Here is a 23193-nt window from a genome sequence, read left to right as displayed (position 1 = left end):
CATAGGATATACAGCACAGAAACAGGCCATTCGGCCCAAACTGTCAATTCTGGCGTTGATGCTCCACTCGAGCCTCCTCCCATCTTTCCTCATCTAAATCTATCAGCATAACCCTCTATTCCCTTCTCCCTCATATGCCTGTCCAGCTTCCCCTTAAATGCATCTATACTATTCGCTTCAACCACTCCCTGTGGTAGCGAGTTCCACATTCTCAGCACTCTCTGGGTAAAGAAGTTTCTTCTGAATTCCCTATTTGATTTCTTGATGACTATCTTATATTGATGGCCTCTAGTTTTGCTCTTCCCCACAAGTGGAAACATTCTCTCTGTATCCACTCTATCAAAACCTTTCATAATTTTAAAGACCTCTATTAGGTCACCCCTCAGCCTTCTTTTTTCAAGAGAAAAGAGACCCAGCCTGTTCATCCTTTCCTGATATGTGTACCCTCGCATTTCTGGTATCATCCTTGTAATTCTTCTCTGCATCCTCCCCAGTGCCTCTATATCCTTGTTATAATATGGCGACCAGAACTGTACGCAGTACTCTCAGTGTGGTCTAACCAAGGTTCGATACAGGTTTAGCATAACTTCCCTACTTTTCAATTCAATCCCTCTAGAAATAAACCCAAGTGCTTGGTTTACTTTTCTTATGGCCTTGCTAACCTGTGTTGCAACTTTTAGTGATTTGTGTATTTGTACTCCGAGATCCCTCTGTTCCTTTACATCACCTAGACTTGCACCCTCCAAGTAATAAGTGACCTCCCTATTCTTCGTACCAAAATGTAAAACCTCACATTTATCTGTGTTGAACTTCATTTGCCAATTATATGCCCATTTTGCAAGTTTATTAATGTCTTCCTGTAATTTGTTGCAGTCCTCCTCAGTGTTGACTATCCGCCCCCCCCCCCACCAATTTGGTGTCATCCGCAAATTTAGAAATTGCGTTTTTGATTCCTAAGTCTAAATCGTTATTGTAAGTTGTGAACAGCAGTGGTCCCAGCACTGATCCTTTTGGAGCACCACTACCCACCTTCTGCCACTGTGAATAGCTACCCTTTACCCCTACTCTCTGCTTTCTGTCTTTCCATTCTGCTACTTGTTCCCTGACTCCACATTCTCTAACCTTGTTATGGGGTACCTTATCGAAGGCCTTTTGAAAATCTAGATAAATTACATCTACTGCATTACCATTGTCTACTCTCTCTGTTACCTCTTCAAAAAATTCAATGAGGTTGGTCAAGCAAGACTTTCCCTTTTGAAATCCATGCTGACTATTCATTACTATGTTTTTGGTTTCTAGATGTTCTTCTATTTTCTCTAGTAGGGATTCCATTATATTTCCTACCACCGATGTTAAGCTGACTGGTCTATAATTCCCTGGACATGTTCTATCCCCCTTCTTAAATATAGGTGTTACATTAGCTATCCACCAGTCCTCTAGCACTACACTTTTTCTAATGAATTATTAAATATGTGTAGTAATGCCTCTGCTATCTCTTCCCTAGATTCTTTTAAAATGCGTGGATGCAATCCATCCGGACCAGGGGTTTTATCCTCTTTGAGTTTGATTAGTTTATTTAATAGATCCTCTCTTTTTATTTTAAATGCACTTATCTCATTACTAATCTCATCATCCAATGTCATGTCCACCTGTTCTATCTCCCTGGTAAATACTGAAGCAATTATTATAATTATTTAATATTTCTGCCATCTCTCTTTCATTACCTGTGGTATTATCCTGTCTATCCCTTAATGGCCCTATTCCCATCTCAATGTTCCTTTTTTTATTGATGTGCCTGTAAAATATTTTACTATTTTGTTTTAAGTTCCTTGATAATTTAATTTCATAGTTCCTCTTTGCCTTCCTAATTGTTTTTTTGACTTCTCTCCTAATCTCTTCATATTCTCCCTTATCATGCACTCCCCTGCTGTACTTAATGTATGCCTCTTTTCTTACCCTCAATTGTTCCCTTATGGCTTTATTCATTCTTGGAGACTCATTAGTGTTTAGTTTGTTATTTCCTTTTAGCAGAACATATTGGTCCTGCACTCTGCTGAACACCATTTTAAAGGTTTCCCATTGCTGCTCTACATCGTTGTTTGCCAATATTGTTGCTCATTTTATTTTCCCAAGTTCTAATCTCAGCTTTTTGCCAATCTATTACCTTGGTTTTCGTCATACTTATGTCTTTCTCTATTATCATCTTAAAGCGTATTATATTATGGTCACTATTGCCTAGATGTTCCCCTACTTTTACTTCTCGTATCTGCTCTGGTTTATTCCCCATTACTAGATCCAATAGTGAATCCTTCCTTGTTCGGCTTTTTACATATTGGATTAGAAAGGAGTACTGTAGACATTGTAGGAACTCCATTCCCTTACCCCTTTACCTACCTCATCTGTCCAATTAATATCAGTTGAAATCTCCCATGATTATTATTCTATGTTTTTTACTCATTTCCCTAATTTGTCTGCATATTTCTTCCTCCACCTCCCTTCCACTATTAGGTGGTCTGTAGACTACACCTTTTAGTGTGATTGAGCCTTTATTATCTTTTAGTTCTATCTATATGAATTCTATTTTTGTCTTGCTGATAGCTGCGTCACTTTTTTCTACTGCCATTATGTTATCCCTAATAAGTACAGTTACTCCACCGCCCCTTTTTCCCTCTCTATCTTTTCTAAATATGTTATACCCTGCAATGTTTAATTCCCAGTCCTGATTTTTCTGTAGCCATGTCTCAGTAATCACTACTATGTCTGGTTCCTCACAACGCATGATTGCCTCCAGCTCCCCTGTTTTATTACGGACATTGCTGTACCGACAGTTTAACTCATTTTTAAGAGGATTTCCTCTCACTTTATGTTTCACCATCTTTTCAGACTCCTGTTCTATAACTCTATTTATTCCCTTGCCATCAATGTCCTCTCTTGCTTTATTCTTTCCTATGCTCTCTTTTCCTGTTTTGTTTATAATTAGGCTGGTTACGTTTCTTGTAGATCCCTCCCCCCCATCTTACTAGTTTAAAGCTTTTGCCACCTCCCTATTTACCCTTTCTGCTAGGACATGGGTCCCATCCTGGTTCAGGTGGAGCCTGTCCCATTGGTACAGCTCCTTCCTCTCCCAGAACTGGTGCCAGTGTCTCATGAAAAGGAATCCCTCTTTCCCACACCAGCCCTTTAGCCACATGTTAATTCTTCTGATCTGTCTGCTTCTTTGCCAATTTGCACATGGCTCAGGCAATAATCCAGAGATTATCACCTTTGAGGTCCTGCTTTTTAATTTGGAGCCTTACTCCTGATACTCTTTCAGCAGGACCTCTTCCCTTTCCAAGTTCCTACCTATTTTGTTTGTTCCAACATGGACCACAACAACTGGATTTACCCCCTCCCTTTCCAAGTTCCTCTTCAGCTGCCATGAGATGTCCCTTGCCCTGGCACCAGATAGGCAACACACCCTTCAGGATTCTCGTTCTTGGCTACAGAGGATGCTATCTATCCCCCTAATTATAGAATCCTCTATCACTACCACATTTCTATTCTGCTCTTCCGCCCACCCCACCCCCACTCCCCTTGGACAGCCTTCTGAGCCACGGTGCCTTGGTCTGCATTGTGGCTGTCCTCCCTGCAGGCTTTCTCCTTGTCCTCACAGGTAGCGAGTACTTCATACCTGTTGAACAGGACCAGTGTCTGCGGGACCTCCTTCTCAACCTCTCCTAAATCACCGCTACCCAGCTCCCTAATAGTCACACACTCCCCTTCCTGAACCTTTCCTCTGGGGTGTGACTGCATTCTGGATAAAACTGTCCAGAAATTCCTCTCCCTCCCTTATGTGTTGTAGTGTCTCCAACTCGTACTCCAGCTCAATGACTCTGAGCCGGAGAGATTCGAGATGGAGACATCTCCTGCAGACGTGTTCATTCGGGACAACCTTGCTGTCCACAAACTCCCACATACTGCCGTCCAGACACTGGGGCGGCATTGTTCAAATACCAGCATCAATAGCCCAATATTCCCATGAAATTAAACCTGAATAATTTTGCTCAATCACTGTTAATTGCTACTTAATAAGGCTTTATGAGCAGAAAATGTTAACACTGACTCTGTGTATTAACTTCCTGTTTATCCACAGTAGCAATTTCAAGAGAAGGGGGGTCATTCCACTCGTTAGTGCTATTGCACAAAATTACTGCAGTGTAACACATAATCAGTGCATGAACTAACAGGGCCGCAGAGAGAGATTTCCCTTCCAAGCGACATCAGGCTGATCCAAGACTGAATGGTTTATTTTGCAGTTAAAGTCACTAATCCTAAATGATGCTTCTGGTTTTCACCACACAATTTCATCCAAATTCTTGCTGAGTTTTGAAAGAATTGTTGCTATTCTCAGGGTTCTGATTTGGGTGGTAATTCAATAAAAGGCCACATACTGCACGTTCTCTGTAACTGTGAAGCGTTTTTTTGGCTCTGTGGGTGGAAAATCTTCAGCCCGCCCGGTTTCGGTTAGGGGTTCCATGTTGAGTGGGACACCATCTCCCGGAGATAGTCTCCTGATTAGCCTAGCAGCTATGAAAGGGGCAATGTAATTGTGGTTCAGTATAGAAAATACATTACCCTGTTATTGATACAGGGTGATGCAATACTCCAACTTGCAACTTTGCAGCTACAACTGAAATCCTATTTTAACTCGGATTAAAATTAAAATATCGAAACAACGCCTTAAGCATGTTTTGCTGCGAATGCAACATTTTCCACAGCGTAGCTTGCCCTGCCATCCTGGAATTTCCTTGGAGCATCTCCCGCTCCACCACCATCACTTTGCTAGAAGGGCGGCGGAAATAACATTTACAGCTCGGAGGATTTTCCCGGCCGATGTTTTTCTTCAGCCAGTTGGTTGTTCCGAAAGGTGAGCCCGGTCAAAGGCTTTCCAGGGATAGTCCTTTAAAAAAATTATTCCGAACTGCATGGAGTCTACGTGAAAAAGTGTTTATAATAAATTTATAGTTAGATCATCTTTACCAGTTTGCATTGCAAGAGATAAAAAGTAAAACATTAGCTATGCATAAACTCTAGCTATAACTGTCTATATAGCTTTAAAATCCTTGAGTTGGTTTCAGAGCACTAATTCTCATGAAGCATCCCCTCGGCCCACCTCAGATGAGCGAAGGGATGCCCAGTGCAATCACATTCTAAGCGGAAGGAAAACTGTATATTTTGACCCAGTATGTAGTCACTCAACTTGGGGTAAAACACTACTAGCTGGGCACTGTTTCATATTGAGGTAGCAGTAGTTTTTCTAGGGCGGGCGACGATGGATTGGATACCACGATCCTATGAAGCATTGCATTTTAAAGTCAATGCTGGTGTCTCTAGGACATCCACGGCCCATCCCCTCAACCTCTATTAACTGAAAGCAGGGCAAAAAAGAGGAGATCTTACTGAAGTCGTAATTTCTCAGTGTGGCTAAAAATATCCAGCAAAATGGAATATTTGCCAAAAGGTGCTAAATATGGTTACATATTTTTTAAGAGAAAGATGGTAGGCTGTGTTTTTCCAAGAAAGCTCTCCCCAGCCTTCCTTTCTTTAATTGCTTCCTGATGAAAATCAGAGGAACAGTAGTTTTTTTCCCCCTCTTAAATGAGTACTAATAACCAGATTTATCAGGAAAATATCCAGAGGACATTTATTGTAATGAGATGGCTTTGGCAATATTTCTTCCTATTTCCTGTCAACAAGGCAACTGCGCCTGGGCAACCATCCAGCTAATGTGAAGCCGCAAATGAAATGACAAATGATAGAGGACTCTCGGGGCCCACGCCACCCGCTCCCATAGGATTTCACAGTTTCTTAAAACTAATCTTGTTTTTTAATCAACCTAATAACAATTTTGAATCATTCTGGTCGTTTAATCTGTTGTGCAGTATGGCAATGGGCAACATTGTGAACTTTGGCTAATGCTATCAGTTCAGTATTATCTGTCACATATACTGAGTATGGGTACAGTACCAATCCAAGTCAATTAGACTTAAGCTTTTGATGGACTGTTCTGACACTGTCATATTGAAGAGCACATATACCATTTCCCAGCCCCCAAACTTGCTTTTTAATCTGTTTCATTTCCTGCTTTTTTCTCAGTTCTGATGAAGGGTCTTCGACCTGAAACGTTAACTCTGTTTCTCTCTCTACGGATGTTGCCTGGCCTGCTGAGTTTTTCCAGCGTTTTCTGTTGTTATACAAGACTCTTCCTCTGATCCCTCCCCCCATATAACTGTGGAGGCTGCCTGTGAGGCGTTTGCAGATTACAAGAGCTTTGGATGAATAGAAATCAACTTTAAGTAGATCTAGAGGTAAAGGGGGAATAAGCCCATGCCCTGACAGTTGTCTTTTACTATAGACAAATGTAACACTTGAGTAAGGGTAACACTAAGCATGTATACACCATGCAGGCTTTTGTGCCCAAGACTGCTGAGCGAGAGAAAGACTGGGATGAAATAGAGCGTGATTCATTGAAGACCGATTACCAGTGCTGGGAGGCTATTGTGAAAGCAAATAGTGTGTTAGGATGTATTGCCAGGACAATTAAATATAAAACAAGAAGTGCTATCCTTTCTTTGTACATGACCTTGGTCAGGCCACATCAAGAATAGTGTCCAGTTTTGGTCCCCTCACATGATGGGGGATATAGAAGCCCGGGAAAAGGTTCAGAGGAGGGCCACAAGATTGATATCTACTTCAAAAGGCCTTATGTTGTTAAGTTTCCTTTTTTTATAATGCTACATAATATCTATTGATTAGCACCATTTCCACATCTTGCCCATTATTGCGTTGCGAGTGCCAACTCGCCCTTTCACTTGTTTCATGATGAATGTCAATTCAGGTCAGGACTCATTGGGTGGATGTGCAATGGGTGGATGAGTGGTTGAAGGACTGTTTTTGCAAAAGGAAGCGAAGGGGTGGTGCTGGTGGTGGGAGTGGACCGCAGGATTTAATTTTTTATGTTTCATACTAGGTGAACCTTCGTGATATTAGAACATCTCGGGCAGCAATGTAAGTGGCTGGTCTGGCAATGGTTGCCCCATCTTCATCCTCCTGCTGCTCCCCCTCTATGCTCTCCTCATCTGAAAATGAGCGATGAGCCCCTTCGTCCTCCTCCACCTGCAATCCTCTCTGCTGTGCAATGTTGTCCAGGATGCAGCACACCACTATCATTCTGGACACCCTCACTGGCGAGTACTGATGGGCGCCTCCAGACCTATCTAGGCATCTGAAGCCCATCTTCAACATTCTGATGGCTTGCTCAATGACACACCTGGTGGTCATGTGGCTCTCTTTACAGCACTCCTGCGCCTCATTGGTGAGGTTCCTCGCAGGTGTCATGTTTGAAGTGTGTATCCCTTGTCTCCTGCACCTCATTGGTGGGGTTCCTCACAGGTGTCATGTTTGAAGTGGGTATCCCTTGTCTCCTACGAGCCAGCCCTTAAGTCTGCTTCTTGGAACAAAAAGGTCTGGGACTTTGGACTGCTGCAGTATGAATGCATCATGACAGCTCCAGGGAATCTGATGCATGAACCTCTTCTTGTGGTTGTACACCAGCTGCACATTGATGGACGAATTTCCCTTGTGGTTTATAAAAACCCCTGGTTGCTGTGGCGGTGCTCGGATTGCCATGTGTGTGCAGTCGCTGGCACCCTGTACCTGTGGGAATCCAGCCAGAGAGGCGAATCCGAGTGCCCGCTCATTCTGGCTACTATCATCACAGGGAAGATTACATAATTGTTAGCCTGGCAAACAAGCTATCTGTCACTTGCCTTTTGCATTTATGTCCAGCGGACTGCGAGACCATCTCCAGTAGCCTAAAAGGAACCAGAGGCAAAAAAATTGAGGGCAGTGGTGACCTTCATCGCCACTGAAATATGTGTCCGCCAGGTCCAGCAGGAAGCAGGCCTTCCTGTAGGAGGCTGCAGATGTCTGCCATCACCTGATGTGACAACCTCAGCCTGTGGAAGTGCTGATCTTCTGAGAGGTCAAGGAAGCTGAGCCTCTGTCTGTAAACTGTATGACTGGGGCACTGACTCCTGCGACCTCGGGCCCTTTGCTGTGCACCTCCCTCCTGTGCACCTCCCTCCTGCACAACTCCCTCCTGTGCAACTCCCTCCTGTGCAACTCCCTCCTGTGCACCTCCCACTGGTGCAACTCCCTCCTGTGCAACTCCCGCCTGTGTAACTCCCTCCTGTGCACCTCCTTCCTGTGCAACTCCCTCCTGTGCAACTCCCTCCTGTGCACCTCCCTCCTGTGCACCTCCTTCCTGTGCAACTCCCTCCTGCGCAACTCCCGCCTGTGTAACTCCCTCCTGTGCACCTCCTTCCTGTGCAACTCCCTCCTGTGCAACTCCCTCCTGTGCAACTCCCTCCTGTGCACCTCCCTCCTGTGCACCTCCTTCCTGTGCAACTCCCTCCTGTGCAACTCCCTCCTGTGCACCTCCCTCCTGCGCAACTCCCTCCTGTGCAACTCCCGCCTGTGTAACTCCCTCCTACGCAACTCCCTCCTGTGCACCACCCACCGGTGCAACTCCCTCCTGCACAACTCCCTCCTGTGCACGTCCCTCCTGTGCAAATCCCTCCTGTGCACCTCCCTCCTGTGCACCTCCCTCCTGTGCAACGCCCTCCTGTGCACCACCCTCCTGTGCAACTCCCTCCTGTACAACTCTCTCCTGTGCACCTCCCTCCTGTGCAACTCACTCCTCTGCACCTCCCTCCTGTGCAACTCCCTCCTGTACAACTCTCTCCTGTGCACCTCCCTCCTGTGCAACTCACTCCTCTGCACCTCCCTCCTAAGCACCTCCCTCCTGTGCACCTCTCTCTTGTGCACGTGCTGATCCACCACAGCAAATCATCGCTGCCGTGGATGGTGATGATCTTCCTCATCTGATGTACTGTCAAACACGTCCAACTCACCCTGCATCCTGATTTTGTTAGCTTGAAAGCCTCAAAGTTGAGAAATTGCTGTATCCACACAAGCACTCTCTTCCAAACATTTGGCAGAGGGAAGTGGGACACCAGCTGTAATCAGTGAGGTTTTATTCAGATGGGGCAATGACTGCTGCTCAATTCCGCTTCCATTTCACTGGTCAGTTTCCCATGGTCCAGGAAACCTGTGCTGGAGACATTAAATTGAAAGCTAAGTTAAATTCACTTTAAAAACACCTCATTAATGTCTCCAGAAGATGTTAATTGCTGCGATAGGTACCCACCTGCCTACAATAATTAAAGCCTTATCTTCAGCGAGTAGGTTACTCACAGACATCCAAATGCACCTCTGTTAAACCCAAAAGTAGGCACGTTGGAGCCGGGTTTTGGTCGCGATGGAAAAAAAAACTCACACCCCAACCCACCTGTTCTTGGTGGTTAAAACTTCTACTGTGTGTTTGAAATGGTCCAAACCAGAGGCCATGAACTTGCACCCAACTTCTGTCTCACCCACTCCTCCTGAGATTTCAGTACCAAGAATGTTCCTAATTGGCTCCTCATAAGGATTAGTTGGTGCAGTTGCAGCACACGCCTCTAATTAGTGCTGTTTCCCACTGAAGACCAGTTTCTCTTGAGAATGGCAGATGTAAAAGAAAGACTGCCATTATATCAGGCCTTCCACAACCTCAGTATGTCCAAAAGCTCTTTACAGCCAATGAAGTACTTTTTGAAGTGTAGTCACTGTTGTAATGTGGGAAACACAGCAGCCAATTTGTGCACAGCAAGGTCCCACAAATAGCAATGTAATAATGACTGGATAATCTGTTTTAGTGATGTTGGTTGAGGGATAAATATTGGCCAGGACACTAGGGATAACTCCCCTCCTCTTCTTCAAAATAGTGCCATGGGATCTTTTACATCCACCTGAGAGGGCAGACGGGGCCTCAGTTTAATGTTTCATCCAAAAGACAGCACCTCCGACAGTGCAGCACTCCCTCAGTACTACACTGGAGTGCCAGCCTCGATTTTTGCTCAATTCACTGGATTGGGACTTGAATCGATGACCTTGTGACTCAGAGGTGAGCGTGCTACCAGTGAGGCAGGTATGGGGATCCAGGAGGTAGTGTTGGAGGAGACACAGCCCTTGCTCTTGTCCAACAGGTTTGAGGCTCTTACTCCCTGTGAGGATGGGAGCGGGGACTGCGGGGAGGATGAGCAACCTGGCCACAGCACCATGGAGCGGGGGGCCATTCAAGTGGGGGGAGTTAAAAGAAATGTTGTAGTGGTAGAGGATAGTATCGTTAGGGGGATAGATAGTGTTCTTTGCAGCCAAGAACGAGAGTCCCAAAGGCTGTGTTGCCTGCCCGGTGCCAGGGTTAAGGACATCTCCTCTGGGCTGGAGAGAAACTTGGAGTGGGAGGGGGAGGATCCAATTGTCATGGTCCATGTTGGTACCAACGACATAGATAAGACAAGGAAAGAAGTTTTGCTGAGGGAGTTTGAGCAGCTAGGGTCCAAATTAAAAAGCAGAACCACAAGGGTAATAATCTCTGGATTACTACCTGAGCCACGTGCAAATTTGGCTAGGGTAAATAAAATTAGAGAGTTAAATGCGTGGCTCAAAGACTGGTATGGGAGAAATGGGTTTTGCTTCTTGGGACACTGGCATCAGTACTGGGACAGGAGAGAGCTGTTCCGTTGGGACGGACTTCACTTGGCCAGTGCTGGGACTAGAGTCCTGGCGAATTGAATAACTAGGGCTGTAGAGAGGGCTTTAAACTAATTAGTGGGGGGGAGGTTTTAAGAGAGCAAAAAATAAAAATGACAGCAGAGAAGGCAATAGAGCAAGGTAGCAGTGGGGAAATTAAAAACCAGAGCGTGTCAGGAAGGGACAGAATGTATAATGATAAAGGTAAAGTAGTAAAAGGGGTAAAAGCAGGAATAAATTTTCAGAAAACATATTTGAAAGTTCTTTATCTGAATGCACGCAGCATTCGTAACAAAATAGACGAGTTGACGGTACAAATAACTACACATGGGTATGATCTGGTGGCCATTACGGAAACATGGCTGCAAGATGATCATGACTGGGAACTAAACATACAAGGGTATTTGACAATTAGGAAGGACAGACAGGAAGAAAAGGGAGGTGGGGTTGCTATGTTAATCAAGGATGGAATCACTGCAATAGTCAGAAATAATATTGGGTCAAAGGATCAGGATAGTGAAACAGTTTGGGTGGCGATAAGGAATAATAAGGGGAAAAAGTCACTAGTGGGCATAGTCAATAGGCCTCCTAACAGTTGCAACTCTGTTGGTCGGAGTATAAATCAGGAAATAGTTGGGGCTTGTAATAAGGGAACAGCTATAATCATGGGGGATTTTAACTTTCTTATTGACTGGACTAATCAAATTGGGCATGGCAGCCTTGAGGAAGAGTTCATAGAGTGCACTAGGGACAGGTTCCTTGAGCAGTATGTAAATGAACCAACCAGGGGGCAGGCAATCTTAGATCTGGTCCTGTGTAATGAGACAGGATTAATAAAAAATGTCCTAGTAAAGGATCCCCTTGGAATGAGTGACCATAATATGGTTGAATTCCAAATTCAGTTTGAGGGTGAGAGAGTTGCATCTCAAACCAGCGTACTGAGCTTACATAAAGGAGACGATGAAGGTATGAGAGTAGAATTGACTAAAGTGGACTGGGAAAAAAGATTAAAGTGTAAGATGGTACAAGAGCAGTGGTCTACATTCAAGGAAATATTTCACATCTTTCAAGATAAATATATTCCACTGAGGAAAAAGGGGAGTAAAAGAAAAGACAGCCATCCATGGCTTAGTAAAATAATAAAGGATAGTATCCGACTGAAAACAAGGGCATATAAAGTAGCCAAATCTAGTGGGAGGATAGAAGATTGGGAAGCATTTAAAAGCCAGCAAACAATAACTAAAAGATTAATTAAGAAAGGGAAGATAGATTATGAAAGTAAACTAGCAAAAAATATAAAAACAGATAGCAAGAGTTTCTACAGCTATATAAAAAGAAAAAGGGTGGCTAAAGTGAACGTTGGTCCCTTAGAGGATGAGACCAGGAAACTAGTGGTGGGGAACATGGAGATGGCAAAGACGCTGAACAAATATTTTGTATCAGTCTTTACAGTAGAGAACACTAAAAATATCCCAACACTGGATAAACAGGGGGCAATGGGGGGGGGGAGGAGCTAAACATGATTAAAATCACTAAGGAGATGGTTCTCGGTAAAATAAAGGGACTTAAGGCGGATAAATCCCCCGGACCTGATGGCCTACATCCTATGGTCTTGAGAGAAGTGGCGGTAGGGATTGTGGATGCATTGGTGATTATTTTCCAAAACTCCCTGGACTCAGGAAAGGTCCCGGCAGATTGGAAAACTGCTAATGTAACACCCTTATTTAAGAAGGGAAGTAGACAAAAAGCTGGAAACTATAGACCAGTTAGCCTAACATCTGTGGCTGGCAAAATGTTGGAGTCCATTATTAAGGAAACAGTAACAGAGCATTTGGATAAACATAATTTAATAGGACAGAGTCAGCATGGTTTTATGAAGGGGAAGTCATGTTTGACAAATTTGCTCGAATCCTTTGAGGATGTAACATACAGGGTGGATAAAGGGGAACCAGTGGATGTAGTGTATTTGGACTTCCAAAAGGCATTTGACAAGGTTCCACACAAAAGATTACTGATCAAGATAAAAAATCACGGGATTGGGGGTAATATACTGGCATGGGTGGAAGATTGGCTATCTAACAGAAAACAAAGAGTTGGGATAAATGGTTCGTTCTCGGGCTGGCAATTAGTAACTAGTAGTGTTCCACAGGGGTCAGTGCTGGGACCCCAACTCTTTACAATCAATATTAACGATTTGGAGAAAGGGACCGAGTGCAACATATCCAAGTTTGCCGACGATACAAAGATGGGAGGGAAAGCAATGAGTGAGGAGGACATAATAAACCTGCAAAAGGACATAGACAGGCTAAGTGAGTGGGCAGAGATTTGGCAGATAAAATATAATATTGGAAAGTGTGAGGTTATGCATTTTGGCAGAAAAAATCAAAGAGCAAGTTATTATCTAAATGGAGAGAAACTGCAAAATGCTACAGTACAAAGGGATCTGGGGGTCCTGGTGCATGAAACACAAAAAGTTAGTATGCAGGTGCAGCAGGTGATCAGGAAGGCCAATGGAATCTTGGCTTTTATTGCAAGGGGGATGGAGTATAAAAACAGGGAAGTCTTGCTGCAGTTATACAAGGTATTGGTGAGGCCACACCTGGAATACTGCGTGCAGTTTTGGTTTCCATATTTAAGAAAAGATATACTTGCTCTCGAGGCGGTTCAGAGAAGGTTCACTCGGTTGATTCCGGAGATGAGGGGGTTGACGTATGAGGAAAGGTTGAGTCGGTTGGGCCTCTACTCATTGGAGTTCAGAAGAATGAGAGGTGATCTTATCGAAACATATAAGATTGTGAGGGGGCTTGATCGGGTGGATGCGGTGAGGATGTTTCCACTGATGGGTGAGACTAGAACTAGGGGGCATAATCTTAGAATAAGGGGCTGCCCTTTCAAAACTGAGATGAGGAGACACTTCTTCACTCAGAGGGTAGTAAATCTATGGAATTTGCTACCCCAGAGAGCTGTGGAAGCTGCAACATTAAATAAATTTAAATCGGAGATAGACAGTTTCCTAGCACATAAGGGAATTAGGGGTTACAGGGAGAGGGCAGGGAAGTGGACGTGAGTCTAGATTCGGATCAGCCATGATCCTATTGAATGGCAGAGCAGGCCCGAGGGGCCGTATGGCCTACTCCTGCTCCTACTTCTTATGAGCCACAGCTTAATTAGCATTTATGATATATTCAGCATGCCACAGCCATGGTTGGCTTTGGCCTTGTGTCTGTGCCAGCATGTCTGCTTCTGGTTGCTTATGCTTCTCTTACCTCCTGAACATATCCTGTCTAATCTCCTGTGACACAGAGTTCCTCTACATTTGGAAAAGCATGCACCTTGTTACCCCATGTCCACATAGCATGAATGGGTATAGATGCTACATGCCAGTATTTCCCAGAGGAAATGGTCTACTTTAATTCCCCTAAATACTGTTATTTGTGCAAGCATTTGCAACCGGCCCTAACAATTTGCTGTGCTTGATACTTGCTTAGGTTCTAGCTAGTAACTCTTGCCCCCCTAACATCCAGCGTCCCCCATAGATGTCAGTTTACTCCTTTAAAACAGCTCACCTTGCTGCATTTTTGAAATGTAAGAACTCTATCTGCACCAGGTATGTGGATCCTGGGGACTGCTTCCCACCCCTGTCTTCTGTGCTATTGTATTGTCACCTTCTGGTCACCCAAAAATATCTGTGCTGTGTTGAATTACCAAGGATTCGAGCATCTGCTGTGCTTTGCGCTGTTGTAGGTCTGTGGGAGGAATATCAAGGGTTCAAATTCACCCAAAAACATTAGTTAACCACCAAATAGCGCACCAACAGTAATATCTAGGCTACAGGCTTACTGCTCAGCCCTTGTGATGGGTCGCCAGCCTTTAAATAGCAGCTAGGCACCTAACAATGACTGTAAGAGCTAGCTAGGCTCACTGAAATGGTGACCTCGAATTTTTGCTCTCGGGCAGGAATGCAGCCAAGCGAGTGACTTGCCCGTCTGGGAGTGGCAGTGGGCAAGCTCAGCCCACTTCAACAGCCAGGCCTCATTTGCATACCTTCCTGATTCGAAATGGTTGGGAAACCGCGGCAAGCAGCTTCTCGGCCGTCACAATAGTGCCGCTTGCAGGCAGCTGACTGGGGCCAGATGGAATGGTCCCCATCACTACGGCACCATGGTGAGGCGGGGGGGGCGGGTAATCCTGGAGCTGGGAGGCCCAAGCTTCCCTTGTGGCATCCAGAGGAGCCCTCCTGCTCCTCCTGGTCCACAAGGAAACTTAAAAAAAACTTACCTTACTGCGACTGGTTTTGCCTGGCGGGGCAGCCACGAGTTAAAAATCATCATTATTAAAGAGGACCCCACCGCCTTTGGGCAGGGGTGTCCTTGCTGCCTGTTACTTAAAATTGTAGTTGGTCAGGTCGTCACCGGGAAAGGGGTGGGTAAACCCCCCACTCCATTTTAACTGCCCACCCCCAATCTGGTTTCTGCCAGGCAGGGGGAGTTAAAATTGAGGCTTATGGCTGCAGAAAAATGTATGGCAAGTAATGGAATGGATTGCAGTGGAAGCACTGTGAGCAAAATGGGAAGCAGCTATGCTTGTGATTACAAGCAGCAATTTCATATTGTTTGCATGTTTAAAGTCATTTCTAGGCCACAGATAGCAGGGAAGCATCAAGGCAGAAAGAGAGGAAAAAGCAAAGAGAAAAATCAAAGAAAATAGAGAGACAAAGAAAGGGAAAAGCAAATAATATTATGAAGTAAAACAAATTATGGCTATCTGTGGATGACTAGAGTCATTGGGAAAAAAAACTTGCATTTATATACACTTGATGACCTCAGGACATCCCAAAGTGTTTCACAGCCAGTTAAGTACTTTTGAAATGTTGTCACTGAGCAACATAGGCAAACGCATGGCCAATTTGCACAGAGCAAGGTCCCACAAACACAGAATTTGAGGGATTCAAATAAAGTTTTAAAATCCTGAAAATGAAGCTTGAGAGGTTTAGAGCTGTCCCTTGAACTCTACAATAAGCTATGAGCTTTCAGCCGTATAATAACTTTAATATGATTCCAGTGGATAGCTTTATTCCAGTTTTTCTTACCGGAATAGTTGTCATTGTTGGGCACCCATGCCCATTGTTTTCTGTGCCATTGATGCATGACAGTGACCACACTGAACAGTTACAGGTAGTGGTGTCAGTACTACAAAGTTACTGAGCAGTAGTCCACAGCTACTTTTCTTGAAATATTGCCAATAAGTGTCCACAACCTTACTTCTTATTGTTAAGAGTTTTGGTCGTGTTTGCCTGTCAACACTTACCATTGTAAATTGCTATGTCAACAACTCCCATTCAATTGTTAATTGCCACGGGGTGTATAACGGGCTACCGATCTGCTACCACCGGTTTTACATCCCTGCTGAAGTTTAAAGTTCCGCCCATCAATTTGAAGTTTAGGTGAGGTCAGGCTGTGTAATTTATGAGTATGAGTGACAAGTGAGTTATGCAGTCTGCATTTCAGGTAGGTTATTTTAGACCTTCTCCCTTACAAAGCAGTTCTACCAGAAATATAATGAGAAAAGTTAGCCTCGAGTTATTTGAAATATACAATAAACATGAAAAGCTCTGTGAAAATAAACCATTGATTGTAATCTAACAGTTTTAACTCATGGGTGCAAAACTTACATCAAAATATCTTAACTTTGTTGTTTCTAGATATTTATTTCTCATTAGTGTGTTCATTCAGGAAATTAAAGCAAGAAAGCTTGAAAGAATAATTAGCAAATCTAATGAAGATCTTCGAGCACTGCCAGGTACCACAGACCAATGATATTTTATGGTGCTGTTATACTACTTCAGGAAGCAGTTTCAGATGTGCAGCAATGCAAAGATGGCCTGGAGTCAGCTTGGTGATCTGACTCATGGGGAAAAACTAAAACCAAAATGTCTGAGAACACCTCCAGGAGACAATCCTGCCTTGTTGGCCTTTACACCAGCTGCAGTATAACTCCAGCCTGGCACAAAGCCAAGTTTTAACAGTTCAGTGCCAGGCCAGTTAACCGCTTGGATGAATGCTAGGAGAGAGCAATTCTCCACTCTCCATGAGAATGTGGAACTCACTACCACATGGAGCGGTTGAGGCGACTAGCATAGATGCATTTAAGGGGAAGCTAGATAAGTACATGAGGGAGAAAAGAATAGGATATGTTGATAGGGTGAGATGAAGTTAGGTGGGAGGAGGCTTGTGTAGAGCATAAATACTGGCACAGACCTGTTGGGCCAAATGGCCTGTTTCTGTGCTGTAAAATTCTATGTAATAAACCTTACTCCCTTGCCCCTCCATCCTCGCCTCGACTAAGTGTGAAGAGATCATTGCCACCAAGATAGAGACCATCCATTTAGCTGCCTCTGCTGTTTCCCCCTTTTCCTCTTGCACAATGAGCCAAATCTCTCCTGAGATTGTCATGGCCCTGAACCCCCGTATCTCTCTCGGTGCTATTTGGGCCAGTATGTATAATAGTGTGCCCCATATGATCCCTAAGGGGTTATTTTGTAATCTCAATATGGACAATCTACCAGCATCCCAGAACTATGCAGGGCAGTGATTGCTTCCCAAAAGCTCTCACGATGCCTTTATTTCGAGGGAAATGAATGAAAGGTGGTCACCAGCGACCCTATTTTGTATAGCCATGGCTCCTGATATTGTGCCAATCATGGCCTGAAGCTGAGCACAGGTGCAATTAAACTCATGTGATATCAGAATTATTGTCCCACAGCCTTTGGCACCGTGAAGCAACGTGTCTGGACCACAGCAGCCTGACAGCACAACACCATCTGCCAGATGCTTTTAGAATAATTGTCATTTGCTGTGTGCTCTGTAACTTTTCCCTCGGAAGAACAAAGCCTCAGCATGAGCAGGACGGCTAAATCAGGTCAGAGTAAATGGGTGAAAATCCCAATAAAGAATTGACAATGAGACCCGCAATGCAGCAGTGAAGTGAATGTCACTTCTACACCATTTCTTAAAGAAGCAAACTGTACCTGCAATTATTATTGTTCTAAATCAGCATGTGCACAAATACCATCTATTGCCCTCTTATGTTGCATTGTAACCAATGACAAATAAATACTCAGCAGTGTTCAAATGCAGTGTAGAGTATTTATTTCCTCTGTGGTGTAATGTGTGAATTTTGGCAGCTTGAGTTGGCACCGTGCCGCCCGTTTGTGCTTTGTTTCAGGTATATGGAACCTGACCTACTACTCCCTTTAAGTGATTCCCTTGTGAACTGCATTGGCTCGTTGCAAGGTTTCACTGACAAGACTGTTAGGATTCTGGAGGTCAAAGGCTTCCTTCCATGAGATGAACATTGCAAGAACCCCCCACATCCAGGACTGGTGGCTGGCAGGTGTTACCGCCTTCAGCTACCTTCTCCCATGGCCTGGTGCATCAGGCGCTTCAGAGGATGGTGATCAGTCCCATAAATTGTCTGTCTTTTCTGCCTGCGTCAACAAAACATCTCGCATTGATGTAGCATCTTCAGCATAGAAAAACGTCGGGGGCGTTCACAGTCCCTTCGCTTAAGCTGTGCTCCTCACTCCAAGAGCGGCTCAGACTCCTTCACAAAGGTATCAAGTGGACACCCAAGCCTGAATTGAAGGGATGGGGTGGGGGGGGGGGGGGGACACATCAAAGACCAGCTGTAAGCCGGAAGTTTTTGAAAGTAGGTAAGGAGGCAACAATGCTCGAAGGCAATTTCAAAAGGCTGTGCACAGGCGCAGTGAGAATGGCCTCTGCTGGTCAAAGGGAACAGGGAAAGTGAATTATTTCAGTCCATATATAATTGGGATTGCTTCAGGGTAACTGCTGAAAGGGGATCCACCGGTGCTTGGAATGTGTTATATTCTGGTGCTAAGGACTGGGGTGTTCAGAGTAAAACGTTACCCCCAGCAAGAGTGTAGCTTAAAACGACACCCGAATATCTAAATTGTGTGTGAGTAACTATGTTACTACCACAACTGACAATTCTGTCTATCAACGGAGACTGTAGTCGCTGGTGACATTTTTATTTCAGTTAAAATATAGAAAATTTATATCACAGACGCTCAATAGCAATAATATAGAACCATTTACAACACTGGCTGCTCAGGGAGAATGCCCTTGCAGCATTTTCGACAATACTGGTCAGTCAAGTATTTACAGCGTAAGTGCCAGCCTGAATCTTTTACAACACAGTAATTTACTGCAAGCATTACAGTCCACATAGTTCCTTAAAAGGGAACCAAAAAACAATACACTTCGAGTTCTGAAATTTGCCGGAGTACTCCCAGTCTAAAGCCCGCGAGAGGGAGCTTGGCTGTCGGCCGCTCACGAACCGAAGTCTTCCCCCCCACCCCGGGAGGTCCCGGGAGGTCCTGTCCTTATTGTCCATCCGATCGCGGCGGATCAGGGTCATTGACAGGTATGCAGCCTTGAGCTCTTGCCGGAACCGTGATTTCCTCCTCTCTGCATCCGACACGAGAAACCCTGGGCACAGTCGCACCTCTGGAATATCTCCAGACCGTGCGAGCCTTTCCGCTTGTGCTTGGTGCAGACCTGGCCCTCCCGCAGCACCGGTTTGCAAATCTTGGACCAGAAGTGTCGGGCACAGCACAGTCCTTGGGCACAGTCGGAGGATCTGAGGCACACGTCGCCTTCTTGTCCTAAAATGATGAAGGAAAAGAGAAGAGATACTTTAAAGCCTCAACTCCAAGACACGCAGTTCAATCCGCTTGTTCCTTTTTTGAACCAGGCTCGCTGATTTGCTCCGACATTTGCACTGAACCCACCTTTAACGGAGTGAGACCTTGCGGGGAGGGTTGTCCTCCTCGGGTGAGTATCCACGGTCGAGTGGTGCTCTTCATGATGCCAGCTCTCCAGGATGGTCTCCTCTATCTCGCCATGGAGGTGGTCTGCATCATTGGGCATGCACATACCTGGGACAGAATCCAGAAATTCGCCAAGTCAAATATTGTTTTCCAAATAACGAACCACCCCCGTCCCCCCAAAAGAACCTTATCGACTTTGGGAATCTGATCTATGAAATTTAGATTCGAAGGGAGCTCTGCTCACCAAACTGAGTAAAGTGAGTGTGGGGCCTCCGGGTTATACTGAACTCGACTAGGGAAGGGGGGTCACAGGCACTGTGGCTGTGAACTGGACTCTCAAGAAAGAAAGAGCTTGCATTGATATAGCGTCTTTCAGTGCCTCTGGACTTTCGCGCTTTTACAGCCAATTAAGTACTTTTTTTTTACAAGTCACTGCTGTAGTGAGGGAAAGGCGAGATAAATATTGGCCAGGACACTCCGAACTCCCCTGCTCTTCTGCCATGGGATCGTTTGCATCCTGAGAGGGCAGACAGGGTCTCGCTTTAACGTCTTGGCAGCTCCCACTGAACTACTGCTGTGGATTAACACACCAGCTACGGCACAAGTTGGACTATTTATGCCACAATCTACTCGGTCAAAACCTCAGGCAGTTTTGCCCCTCATAGTCACCATCCTTTAGCCACTATCGAGTTTGATTAGACCCACACCCACCCCATCCCACTGCAGTTATCTTGTTTCCTCTCCTATTCCACCTCGCCGTCTCCCCGCCTTCAATGTGCACTTCTCCACACCCCCCCACCCACACCCCCACCCCCCCCTCACCGTTGCTGCAGCGGGTTCCCGGGCAGCACATCGCATCTCGGAGACAGCGTTTGCGGCGCCTGCGGCAGTTCAGGCAGTGTTGGGCGCCGGCTCGGGAACCGGAACAGAACTGGTAGGCAGCGCAGTCCTGGTCATCCAGACAATTGGAGAGCTGTAACAGGAACAGGGCAGAGTCAGTCCCCGAAACACCGGGCAACGCATACACCCGACAACACACACCCGACAACACACACCCTGCAACACACACACGCAGCAACACATACACACCCTCATAACATACATATACTGAGATACCCTGCAACACACAAGGTATACCCTGCAACACACACACACAAACACACAGCAACACATACACATCACCCTGTAACACACACACCCGTAACACACATATACTGAGATACACCCTGCAACACACACCCTGCAACCCAGACACAGACCCTGTAACACACATATACTGAGATACACCCTGCAACACACACCCTGCAACCCAGACACAGACCCTGTAACACACATATACTGAGATACACCCTGCAACACACACCCTGCAACCCAGACACAGACCCTGTAATACACATATACTGAGATACATCCAGACGCACACACAGATATACCCTGTAACACACACACACCCAACACTCACACTACACACTCAAATTTTTACAACGGGCATTGCTGGGCTGGGATGAAGGTCTGAAACATTCAAAAAGTTAGTAATATTGGATGGTGAAATATTAAATAAGGAATATTCATAATTTCAATTTAAACATTACGAAATTGATTAAATAATTGTTTTCGCACTGACAGAATTGAGAGCGGGGTTTGGGAAGTGGGCAGTGGTGGTTGGGATTTGGCTGGGAGATATTTACCTGGAATTGTTCGATGGCGTGGTTCTTGTTGGCGCTGTGATGGACGGCCACCTGGGGAGTGATACTGGCCGGGTGGCTCGGGCTCTGAGCCGCGCCGCTGCCCGTCTTGATGGCGTTGGAATTGAAGGCGCTGACGGCGTTGTAGAGGCAGAAAGTGAGGAGCAGCCTGCCCGTCTGCACCGCTTCCAAATACATGGCGAGGAGCGCGCTCGCCCGCCACACCAAGCGCACACCGAGCCAAGTTACTGGGTGGCAGAAAATAAAATGTAATGTGCCCTTCACACACTCAAAGCCCCTGAACCAGTGAGGCTATAAATCCGTCTGTCGAGATGCCCGGAAACTGTCTGCTTGGAGCTAACTCGAGCAGAAACTTTCCCTCTGCCGCTGCCACCGGGCTGGGGAGCGGATTTATAGGGGCCCGTCTTGTTTGTGTCCCCGCCCCCTCGCCATGTGAGACAAAGCTCGGGCTGCACTTTCAAAGGCTCGGCTTATGAGACTCCCGAGAGCCCGCAAACCCGCAGGGTCCCCCGTCCATCCGTAAGGTGCATTCAGCAGTCACTCCCCCCGCATTACAGGGACTGCACACTCGTCAGATTCCCCAGAGGTGGCACCGCATCCAGTTTGGACACCTCTCCCTAGCCTGTCTCTTCTCCCTTTGTATCTCAGTCTTTCTATCTACCGCTCCCTGTCTCTCTCTCTGTCTCTCGCTCTGCCTCTCTCCGTGCTGTCTGTCTCTCTCTGTCTCTCTTTCGCTCTGTCTCTCTCCGTTCTGTCTCCCTCTGTCACTCTATCTAGCTCTCTGACTGTCTCTCTGTCACTCTATCTAGCTCTCTGACTGTCTCTCTGTCACTCTATCTAGCTCTCTGACTGTCTCTCTGTCACTCTATTTAGCTCTCTGACTGTCTCTCTCACTATCTAGCTCTCTGACTGTCTCTCTGTCACTCTAGCTCTCTGACTGTCTCTCTGTCACTCTATCTAGCTTTCTGGCTGTCTCTCTGTCACTCTAGCTCTCTGACTGTCTCTCTGTCACTCTATCTAGCTTTCTGGCTGTCTCTCTGTCATTCTATCTAGCTCTCTGACAGTCTCTCTGTCACTCTAGCTCTCTGACTGTCTCTCTGTCACTCTAGCTCTCTGACTGTCTCTCTGTCACTCTAGCTCTCTGACTGTCTCTCTGTCACTCTATCTAGCTCTCTGACTGTCTCTCTGTCACTCTATCTAGCTCTCTGACTGTCTCTCTGTCACTCTATCTAGCTCTCTGACTGTCTCTCTGTCACTCTAGCTCTCTGACTGTCTCTCTGTCACTCTATCTAGCTCTCTGACTGTCTCTCTGTCACTCTATCTAGCTCTCTGACTGTCTCTCTGTCACTCTATCTAGCTCTCTGACTGTCTCTCTGTCACTCTAGCTCTCTGACTGTCTCTCTGTCACTCTATCTAGCTCTCTGACTGTCTCTCTGTCACTCTAGCTCTCTGACTGTCTCTCTCTGTCACTATCTAGCTCTGTGACTTTCTCTGTCACTCTATCTAGCTCTCTGACTGTCTCTCTGTCACTCTATCTAGCTCTCTGACTGTCTCTCTGTCACTCTATCTAGCTCTCCGACTGTCTCTGTCACTCTATCTAGCTCTCTGACTGTCTCCCTGTCACTCTAGCTCTCTGACTGTCTCTCTGTCACTCTAGCTCTCTGACTGTCTCTCTGTCACTCTATCTAGCTCTCTGACTGTCTCTCTGCCACTCTAGCTCTCTGACTGTCTCTCTGTCACTCTAGCTCTCTGACTGTCTCTCTCTGTCACTATCTAGCTCTCTGACTTTCTCTGTCACTCTATCTAGCTCTCTGACTGTCTCTCTGTCACTCTATCTAGCTCTCTGACTGTCTCTCTGTCACTCTATCTAGCTCTCTGACTGTCTCTCTGTCACTCTATCTAGCTCTCTGACTGTCTCTCTGTCACTCTATCTAGCTCTCTGACTGTCTCTCTGTCACTCTA

At 45.6% G+C, this 23193-nt stretch overlaps 1 protein-coding gene across 1 annotated transcript; it reads right to left on the bottom strand.

Moving 5' to 3' along the window:
* Positions 1-18708: 18708 nt before the first annotated feature.
* dkk1b (dickkopf WNT signaling pathway inhibitor 1b) lies at positions 18709-21727 on the bottom strand. Its single transcript, XM_085994033.1, has 4 exons — positions 21214-21727; positions 20348-20498; positions 19487-19633; positions 18709-19360 (listed from the first exon to the last, which is right to left on the bottom strand). Exons 1-4 carry the CDS (start codon positions 21406-21408, stop codon positions 19110-19112), a joined length of 744 nt encoding a protein of 247 aa, XP_085850159.1. The 5' UTR covers positions 21409-21727; the 3' UTR covers positions 18709-19109.
* Positions 21728-23193: the final 1466 nt, after the last annotated feature.

Source organism: Somniosus microcephalus, chromosome 8 (genome assembly GCF_052327205.1).
Source record: "Somniosus microcephalus isolate GS21.2 chromosome 8, FLI_Smic_1.0, whole genome shotgun sequence".
Taxonomy (NCBI): Eukaryota; Metazoa; Chordata; class Chondrichthyes; order Squaliformes; family Somniosidae; genus Somniosus; species Somniosus microcephalus.
Note: the sequence above shows the minus strand (reverse complement) of the source record. Positions and strands in the feature narration are given on the sequence as shown.

Excerpts from the sequence above, each read along its gene's own strand:
- dkk1b (XM_085994033.1), bottom strand. The coding sequence starts at position 21,408 with ATGTATTTGGAAGCGGTGCAGACGGGCAGGCTGCTCCTCACTTTCTGC. Across the intron at positions 20,499-21,213 it reads ACGCCATCGAACAATTCCAG|CTCTCCAATTGTCTGGATGA; the intron begins GTAAATATCTCC and ends TTCCTGTTACAG. Across the intron at positions 19,361-19,486 it reads AAGGTCTCACTCCGTTAAAG|GACAAGAAGGCGACGTGTGC; the intron begins GTGGGTTCAGTG and ends TCATCATTTTAG.